General features: G+C 39.1%; 2 protein-coding genes across 5 annotated transcripts; both read right to left on the bottom strand.

Moving 5' to 3' along the window:
• Positions 1-308: 308 nt before the first annotated feature.
• LOC112499813 lies at positions 309-3753 on the bottom strand. Of its 4 annotated transcripts, XM_025103086.1 has the most exons (4): positions 3553-3753; positions 3345-3454; positions 2994-3063; positions 309-584 (listed from the first exon to the last, which is right to left on the bottom strand). In XM_025103086.1, the coding sequence occupies exons 1-3, from the start codon at positions 3693-3695 to the stop codon at positions 3041-3043; spliced, it is 276 nt and encodes a 91-aa protein (XP_024958854.1). In that variant the 5' UTR covers positions 3696-3753; the 3' UTR covers positions 309-584; positions 2994-3040. The 4 variants fall into 4 exon arrangements, with proteins under 4 accessions (XP_024958854.1, XP_024958852.1, XP_024958856.1 ...); XM_025103084.1 differs by lacking the exon at positions 2994-3063 and having other exon boundaries at positions 3311-3454; XM_025103088.1 differs by lacking the exon at positions 2994-3063.
• A 452-nt stretch (positions 3754-4205) lies between these two features.
• Positions 4206-9832, bottom strand: LOC112500945 (alpha-L-fucosidase 2). Its single transcript, XM_025104568.1, has 10 exons — positions 9502-9832; positions 9236-9381; positions 7284-8137; positions 6685-6817; positions 6445-6603; positions 6002-6226; positions 5831-5932; positions 5510-5645; positions 5063-5258; positions 4206-4901 (listed from the first exon to the last, which is right to left on the bottom strand). Exons 1-10 carry the CDS (start codon positions 9716-9718, stop codon positions 4550-4552), a joined length of 2520 nt encoding a protein of 839 aa, XP_024960336.1. The 5' UTR covers positions 9719-9832; the 3' UTR covers positions 4206-4549.
• Positions 9833-10092: the final 260 nt, after the last annotated feature.

The raw sequence follows: 10092 nt of genomic DNA, 5'->3' as shown, positions 1-10092 counted from the left end.
TAGTCTAACCGTGGCAGGCCTCATACAGGCTTCGTTTTGGGACCGCTTTAGTTACCTCCAAGGCTGAGTGCAAACTTTTCACCCATTTTTTAACCAAGTAATCATCCCTTTGGTAAAACGTATTGGCTTTAGATTTCAATTATACAAGCATAAATGCACAATATTTTCAATTAAAAGAAGGCTAATAAAGCATGTTACGGCTGTTGTATTAACGTAACTGAAGATATAAATCATTCCAACGCAAGTTTGGTAACGCAAATAAGGATGCGATCCCAAACTCGAACCTAATTGCAGCTAACATCTCTTGTGGGCAATTCCAAATTCCCACCCGAATCTGTAATATATATGAAACTTGACAAAAACACTTGTGGTGCAAAAATAAAACAACCTTTAAAATCCAAATATGAATGAGAATTACCTACATACTCTACATGTCACAAAACAGGATGCCAAAAACAGAATCTAATCTTATTAAAAATGTTTCAATTCCAAAGACAAAGTGCTTTGGTGGATGACCACCCACTTCCTATGACTGCCTCCAACACTCTTTGCAACTCTTGCCTAATCAAATGGCATTCAAGTACCTGCATCGGTACAAAATCCATTAAATTCCAAGAAACAGTAGTATAATGGTGTATGTTTTTGAAGTTGGTTTTCAATCGTTATAAGATGAAGATGAGATGATGAAAGAGGACTCGAAAAAGATGCGTTATTTATTCATGAGGCTTAAGATGGAGATGTAATGGGCTAATGGCAGGCAGACGAAGGATCATGTGAGAACATGAGTTAAGGTGAGAAGTAAAATGGGATCTGGACCCTTGATCACTTCTAATCTCACCCCCATCCCATGAATTGCGCTTCTCATGGGAATGGGTCTGGTGCACCTCATTAGTGTTAATCTTCAATTAGGATTGATCCAGGGGGGAGCCTTTCTTATCGTCTTCTCACCATAACTTCCATTCACGCCGGAACCCAGCCCTTGGCAGGCAAGTGTAATCATGTTGTGCAGGATTTAATAGAATACAACTCCTAAACTTGTATGAAAGCTAGGCATGAGTCGCCTATGACATATAGCTCTTTTCAATTGCGTTTGGTTCAAGTACAAGAAAGAGATGTAAGGTATCACATATCAAGTCTCAAGTTAAACTTCAAGTAGAAGAGAACAAACGGATAGGGAATTTCAACACAGAAAAAATACATATAATTCTCCACTGACAAGCTAGCAAAAATAGAATACTCCCACCACTAGAAACCAAATGAAAAGTTGCCACATATTGTGTATCCACAAACTAAGCTGTTGAGAGAAACTAGCATTGAGTTTCAATAAATTAATAAGGCCACTGACCACTTAGAGCTACAATGAAAGTGGAACTAAAAAAGACTGCTGAACCTTACCAACTTATACAGATAATCTTTAGGTACTTATCTCTACACAGGCGTCCTAAACTCCAACACGCAATTAATTTGTCTTTCACAATTTGGCTTTGTAACCTTGGAGTCTTTTTTGCACTGATAGCTCTTTGCCATGTGTTATCTTGCTGCTAGATCTAGATCACTAAACCATGAACCAATATTAAGCCACTTTAGATAGGTTTGTGTGTACGACATGCAAGAAGATGAGCTTAGTGCTATCATATTTCTAGGGTGTGTTTGGATGTGCATTTTGAAAGTGATTATGTGATATTATCAAATAATCAAAAATCGATATCAAATTGTAATAAAAAATTGATGTAGAAGATGATCTTTGGATTTCTTCAACTGATTGAAGTGGTAATGACAAAAAGTTCATTTGTCTGAATGTTTGACAAATTTTAATTTTTTTAAGAAATTAACAAAAATGACTTAGAAAGACAGTTGGTGTGTCGTGGAGAAGAAAATGTGAATCATATTATGAAATGTAACTAAAATCTCCCAAATTAGGTTAAAAGAAGGGGGGTAAATAAGTAATTTATTCTACCCTTAGATAATCAGAAGCAAAATCAGTTTACTTGAACATTAAAGTTTGGTTATTGTGACTTGAAGTCGCAATTATCAGATAATTTCATGACACACATCCAAACACTCCCTATTCTATGTTCAATATTTCGACATCACTAGTTGGAACTCATCATACTGGTCATCATCTGAAACGCCATTATGCCATCACCTTTACCATTCACAGTTTGGGGATTATTCTATCTACTTTGTCCATGGCTAGGATGAAACACTCCAATAAGTGAACATGACATATTTTGGTTCACATGATCCATTAATATTGCAATCTTAAGCAAATTAGGTAACTCTACAGTGACTTGCAGCTCCTGCCCTTTTTCGTAAATGAGCTATGTCAAGTCTAGTGAACTCCAGACATCACATTAAATCATTTACCCAATCGCCTATAAAACCCACGAGCACAACTTATTAGATGATTAGATGCTATTGGACCATGCACACAAGTTCCCATAGTCAATGGCTGAACACTTCCTTTAGAGAAACCCATACCTTTCAAAATGTCATTCAAGGGAGCGATATGCATGCCATTGATCTATTATCAAGTGTGAATGTGTGATATGAACCATAAGAAGAACACATCATTTGTTAGAAGAGATCAGTATTTAAGCATGCAAAAAGCACCATATTGCAAGCATATGGAGCTAGGCATAGAAAAATTCATCCTCCACTTTTGCAATCGTCTACTGAAATTCTATAGTGCATGTATCAAATTTACAAAAAAATAAATCTTTAAAAGTCAACTAGACACCAGAAAATAAGACTTATTTAAAGTATACAAACAAGACTTTATCTTCCAATTCAATGAACTAATTGAAATGCAAGATAGACCAATATCATCATTATTGCTGATGTGTAGAATGCCACCTAAGAGAAAGGTTTCATCCCAAGTTGAGCTCATAAAAAGAACCTTAAAAGGATTACGTCTGTATCCGGAAGTTTTATGTCATGCAGCATGGTAAAGGTTACAGAAAGGATTGAAAGGGTAAAAATAAGAAACCTACGATGTTGAATGTCTGAACTGCCTTTTGATGCTTGGAATTGCTTGATATCACCCATCTTTTCCATTCCACCCTACCAATAAATAAAAATCCCAATCCCGTTGCTTCTTATGAATGAAGGTAAAAATCTAAACAGACACACCACTCAAACTGCTCACAGGTTAATCAATTTAGCAGCAAACATCACACAATTGAATAAGCCGTATACCTAAAAACTAATAACTTGGATTTAAAAACTATTAATATTGATTTCATTCAGGCAGCTTGAGTGTAGAAGATGATAATCGGCATGTGTGTCCTAGAAACAGTAAAAAACTCACTACTAGCGATCCTGACAAGAGCGGCAGAAGGTACCATGAGACAGCTCGCAAAACGCGCGCACATTGACAGTGAGATGTGACGTCAGTCGCACTCCGGCAGCCAGCGGCAACAGAGATTGTGCGCATCCTAATTCTCCCAAGGTCCTAGAGATCCAATGGCGAAATGTCAACATTAGAAAACAAACAGTAGGAAGAGATAAGATGTCGAAACCAAAAAAGAAGAAATTGCTGTTGAAACATACCTAGGGTTGCCGAGGCGGCGGGAGTGAAGGCGGGGAGCCGAAATCGGCGGAGGACGGAGGCGAGGGAGGGGAGCAGTAGAGCGGAAAGATGAAGTCCTTGCGGTGGACATCAATGCCCTGGAGATGGAACCACGCCATGCCATTTCTCTCAGAATCACAAGCAGGAAGGAAGGACTCTTGCCAAGGGTTTTTAGGGTTTCTTTCGTCGGCTACTTTCTTCTTCTTCTCTCCTTTTTCTCTTTTTTTTCCTTCTTATTTTTTTTATTAATTAAATATAATTTTTTTTATTGAAACGAAAACAAACATATTACCAAAAATCAGACAACATTTTCTTAAATGTTTTTATTAAATTTAATATTTTTTTATTAAATCTTAGAAAATCAGAATTAAATTAATATTTTTGATTCTTAAATGTCAGAAAATAAGAACTAAATTCAGACAAGAGGTTGATTACCAACAACTTCAAAACTTGTCTTATATTTGGATAAAGTCATCTCACTCTTTTATCAACTGGGTTACATGTCAGAGGCTCATAACTAAATTAATAATTTTGATTCTTAAATGTTACAAAATGAGAACCAAAGTCGATGCAAACAACAAACCAAGGTTTTAAATAGCGTGATGTGTGACGACAAGATCAAACATGTGTTGTTTCAGAGTATGTAACTCTACATCGTTCACATCGGTGACACTGTATTATTTCACGGTGTAAAACAACACTTCACCATTAAACTCATGCGTCATTTCACAATGTGAAACAACACCACAATATTTTATCGATACATCAACGTTAATCCAAGTGTTAATTTGCAAGAACCAGCAACAATCCCATGAAGTTCTGTTATTGATTCCTTCCAAGTCGTCTTTGCGGGTTTCAACATTTTCGTGTCTGAAAAACTTAGATCAACGAAAACGACACTAAATTATGCATATTTTCCGGCCAAAAACACAATTCTCATCAAAATCGAATCTCGAATCCTTGGTATGAACTTGGAAGCTAAAGATGGAATGATAAATCCAACAAAGATGCTGTCTTTATGCATCTTAGCTGCTTATTGAATGTGTATACTTTCCCAGATGATAATTTGGTTGTGATGCTACTTCCTCTGTAGTGCACTCTTGTAGAATTCTGCTGCTCCTCTGAGTTCTTTAAGTCGGAGTTCGTAGATAACCAGAGACCAAATTCATGAAGACCGCCTTCCTTCCACAAGATACTAACTTTCATATTCCCACGAGCCTTCAATCCTTTCACCGAACCATTTGACCATTTATCACGAGGAAGTGCAGGAAGCAAGTACAAGTCCTTCATCGTGCTCTGCACCAGCATTTCTGCTATCGCTGCACAAAACCTTAGACCACCAAGATTCATTGATTAAGATATCGTTTTTAAGCTGATGTGACACTTAAGAAATTGCTGATGCCGAACGTAATCTAATTCAGAGTAATTGCTAAAGATGATGCGACAGTATAAGAAATTGAGGTGTAATTGCAGTGATGCAGATGGTCTTACCCAAAGTTGGCATCAATTTGGAAAGGGGGGTGCGCGGTGAATAGATTACTATACAGACCTCCCTCATAATCACTTTCGCGATCGGGGTCAACCAAGTCAAATAAATGTTTGACCATTCGGTATGCATGCTCGCTGTTGTGAAGCCGAGCCCACAAAGCAGCTTTCCATGTAGTCGACCATCCAGGACCCTCCTCTCCTGTCACAGACGGAAAAGATTGAGTCTTTAGGCTTTGAAAGATGCTTTTGATTGTATTTTGCAGGGACACTTGTACCCTTCGACTTTTTGATGTCAAAAGGACTAACCTTCAACTTCTAAATATACGAGGGAAGTATTTCTATGGTCGTAATAAACTTTGTTTGACTTCGAAACTCATATTTTGACCTACTCTTTCACACTTTCTAAATATTTCCCCCTTTTTTTTATTAAGAAAGAGAGCATATGCATACCTCTCTTAGTAAGAGTGTAGTCTGCAGCTTTACAAAGATCCGGAGTTTTCTCAACGGTTATCGTATGCCCTGGGAAAAGTCCAAATAGGTGCGAGACATGTCGGTGATGCACCTCTGGATCTTCGAAATCTTGTGCCTGCTCAATTAAATTGTCAAAAAAATTAACGGTTTTCCCTCACCATAGTACTACTCTCACCTAAGCTTGCATAATCACAGGGTTCTGAAAGGATCCGGTGCATTAGTGCAAAAAGAAACATTTTCTATGAGCCTGTATCTGCACAGACATCACCAGGAAGGAAAAAAAACACAAATCAGACATACCCATTCAAGAATGGAACCATCCCTAGCGATCTTTGTTGGCGGAAGCCGTGGTTGAGCTTTAAGAACTCGTTGAATCAGATCACTTGTAGTTTTTCCCAAAACCTGTCAATTTGCAGCGTTTTTATTAGTCCTGGAAAGGCGAAAGACAAAATCCGTAATGTCGATTATTACCTCCGCAGCAGAAACGATGGCCGTGAACACTTCTTTTATTATTGATATGTCCATTGTTGTTGAATAGCTGACGCTTGCAGGCTTACCATCGGGAGCAACAAACATATGTTCCGGAGACGTTGACGGATTTGTTTCAAGATAACCTCCTCGGCCTTCAATCAACCAGTCCAAAAGGAATGAGGTGCATCCTTCTAGCAATGGATATGCTTTCTTCGCTAGGAAGTCCTATTTGTTGAATTGATATTAGCACTTAAATGATTCGTATTATAATGCTCATATATCTATATATCCGTCAAAAACTGAACCAATAACCACTACAACAAAATCGGCTTTAGAGGACAACAAATCTGCGAGTAGACTGTTTTATAGGGTTTAGTGTTTAGGACTCCGATACATAAGAGAACATGTAGTGAAGTAAACTAGAAACAGGACCCCGATCTTACTTTGTTCATTGTATACGTATAATGCTCCCATAAATGGGTACAAAGCCACGCTCCTCCCATCGGCCATAAAGCCCACACAGCTTCGCCTCGATCTGGGGATGTTTTGGCCCAGATATCAGAGACTTGATGTGTAACCCATCCACTGGCCTCATAGTTTACCTGCAAAACTCGGGTTTTTTTTTACTGAAACAACAGTTAACCAAGCGGGAAAATGCCACAATATAAAAAAAATCATCTTACTTTAGCCGTTTTAGCTCCATTGACGGACAGAGATGAAATGTAGTCGAATAATGGCTCTTGGCACTCGTGCAGGTTGCACGAAAGAGAAGGCCAATAGTTCATTTGGAGATTGATGTTCAGATGAGGAGCACCGCTGTATAATAAGGGAAAATAAGTTGCCCATGTGTAACTTCTCAATAAAACCTTGGGTGCGTTTGGTATACAGATGAAATTGGACTGGACTGGAATGGCGGGGGCGGGGGCGAGGTAGACGGGTGAAAGAATTGCAGAAGGTTTCATGGTTTTAATTTAACATGGGTAGTTTAGTAAAAAAATTGTCTCGTCTCCCGGATTTTTGTTCCACCTATTTTGGTGGGACAGAAAAAAAATGCATTTTTGTCCCACTCGAGTCCCATCTTGTCCCGGTGTAATGTCATGCCAGAGTGGGATAACAAGTTTTTGTGCGGTCCTGTCCCATGCACCAAACGCACCCTTAAACTAGTTCATGTTTGCATTTTACAGAAAGGTGAAGGCTTGACTGAACACGGTATTTGGCAAACATTCACCTTTTCAAAATTTCGAATCAATTTACAAAAATTTACGAGACCAAAAGAACTTACTCCCATGGGGGCTCAACTTTATCATTCCATATACCCTGCAAGTTAGCCGGTTGGGTTCCAGGGCGTGAACACGATATCAGCAAATAACGTCCGTATTGGAATAAAAGTTCGATCAAAGAAGGATCTTCATCCGTTTTAAAAGACTTGACCCTCTCTGCCGTTGTGACAGTTAAAGATGGTTCATCACCCGTGACACTAACCGAGCTTTTCGAAAGTTCAAGTGAGACACGATGAAATAGCTTCTGATAATCATCCACGTGACGAGCATAAAGTTCTGAATACGAAAAGTTCCTTAACGACTTCAACGTGTTTAAACACTCAGAGGTAGGATCAATCTTTGAATCCGAAGGGTTGATAAATGGCCCTTTGAATGAAGATGACGCTACCAAAAGCAAGACGGCCCAATCACACCCCTCGACCTTAAGCTTCTTCTCCTCCAAAACACTTATGGTTCCCGTGCCATCACTAATTTGCAAATCAAGAATTGCGGAAAATTGTATTCCCTTGGGCTTATCGTCGTTTTCAGCATTAAGTGTCGGTGGTTTCCTTTGACCAGGGCATGGTCCTTCTATAATGATCTGTTTTTGATCGTTTACGTAAGAATTATATTGTAGCTTGCTGCTAAGGGATGCAGTGAAGGATAAAGAACCAGATTTGCTTCCAGAAATCTTGGCCACAATCACTTGATCAGGATATGAAGCAAAATGTTCCCTTGTGAATTCTATTTCACCCACGGAGTATTTGACTTCCACCGTGGCTGAATCTAAGTCCAACTCTCTTTCATACGTTTTATCATCGTATGCAGCAAGATCATGATCAAATTCTAGGTTGATATCTCCCAAAAGTTGATATACCTTCATCATTACAAGAGCGGGATTAGATTTAACTCGTATGGTCATTTTACACTAAAATGATAAAGTTTAGCATGAAAGGGAACGGAGAAACAGCTTTACTATGGATCCAACATAGAGCTTAAGAAAAGAAATAAAAAGAAAATGTATGCACCGGCTTGATTTGGTTCGTGATATTCATGAGTCGGGATCATGTAAGAATTTTTCACTTCCGTGAGAACAAGTAAAGGTATTCTTATATTGTCTGAAAATTGTAACATTCGCATCACATTTAACTGCGTTATGAAGGTTACGCTATATTGTGCGAAGGTTGTAATCTCCACATAATACAAGGGTACTTTCACAGTTCTCACGGCAAACTATAAGCACATTCACTTGATTTGGTAAACCACAAGGGTTATAGCATAGTTGTTGAGGCTAGGGTAGGGGGATATGGTGATATCCCATCTGCCCCGGGTTCGATTCCAGGCATCCACAACAACTGTGGCCCCTAAATTTTCTGGGATTAGTCTGGGGGCAGCCCCCTTCCAAAAGAAAACTATAAGGGTACATTCACTTGTTTCTGTGAAAAGGGGTTGTTCTCACCGGAACCAACCCTCATATCCACTGGGGGACTTGGAACAACTAGCAAGGTCACTCCTCCGTGACCGAAAGGTCATTTGTTCAAGTAAAAGAAACCGAATCTTGACAATGCAAGAGAAGGATAACACGCAAAGACTTCCCTTCCTAGATATATGTAGGTTTGATGGTCAATATCTAGCAAATGTACGACTCCAACACACCCTCAAACAAACGTTAAGCAATGCCCCCAAAAAGGGAGGCGAAAGAGTGTGCCGGGTCCCTAGATGTGGTGCTAGGCTATGATACCATGCGAGAATACATGGAACCCTTTGAATCACTGTTTAAAAGAACCCTTATGGGAGGTTTCTACATATATATATAAAGGTTTGAAATTATGAGATTATATTTGGAGCTCTTCTTTCTACATACAATGTGTATCGCCCTACGTCTCAAATCTTTGAAAAGTGCTCATTGCAGATGCAAATGGTCGATAAAGAAAACAATGTAAATCACATAAGAAATATAGCAAAGAAAGCATACATCAGATGGTTTTCCTGATAATTTGACAGCTTCTGTAGTAGCTTCAGCATATTTGCCATCATCCACAAGCTTTCTGACCTCTGATAATGCTTCAGGGGCATCTGGGTTCGTGTAGTTCCCAGGAACCCCTGTCCACAGCGTATCATCTGCAACAACAACAATGGCGTTTCAAGATTCAAGAAAAATAAAAAGAATTAAAATGGGTAAAACCTAAAACCCTTGTTGAAAATTCCTAAAAGATGTGTAATTAAAAAAGAAACGTTTACCATTGAGATTGATGGTTTCAGAGGAAATGCCACCCCAAACCATAGCACCAAGGCGGCCATTCCCGATGGGAAGAGCATCAGTCCAGTGCTTAGCTGCCCCATTGAACCTAACCTTCAAAGCTTTCTTGTCTGGTTCATTGGAAAATGACGATGGATTCCATAGATCTTTATCTGAAATTGGTTTGACCATCACCCATTCTTCATTACTGTCTTCCATTTTCACCCAAAAATGGCACCTAAACTCTCTAGCTTTCTCTCTCTAGTTTCTCTGTGTCTATACATATTTGGGTGGGTGGTGTTAACCCGACCCGTGAAGGGTGATGACCCATGAGTAAATGCTGCAAGAAGAAGACAAGAAAACCGATGAAGGGGGTAGGTTGTGAGCAATGTCTTGATGAATTCGAGACTGGGTCTGTTTGTGTGTATGGAGTGGGTCCTCTTCTCTGTCGGTGTTGGGAGAGTGGGTCCTGTGTTTTCTTGATCTTGCTTCCATTGCGTTATCAATGGAGATTACTCAAATCCCTGGTTCCACGGCTAACCTGGATTACGCTAAGATAATAATACCCACTCGATCTTCGGAAATTATTTTTT

The sequence above is a fragment of the Cynara cardunculus genome (genome assembly GCF_001531365.2).
Source record: "Cynara cardunculus var. scolymus isolate 2C chromosome LG 17, CcrdV1, whole genome shotgun sequence".
NCBI classification, from domain to species: domain Eukaryota; kingdom Viridiplantae; phylum Streptophyta; class Magnoliopsida; order Asterales; family Asteraceae; genus Cynara; species Cynara cardunculus.
Note: the sequence above shows the minus strand (reverse complement) of the source record. Positions and strands in the feature narration are given on the sequence as shown.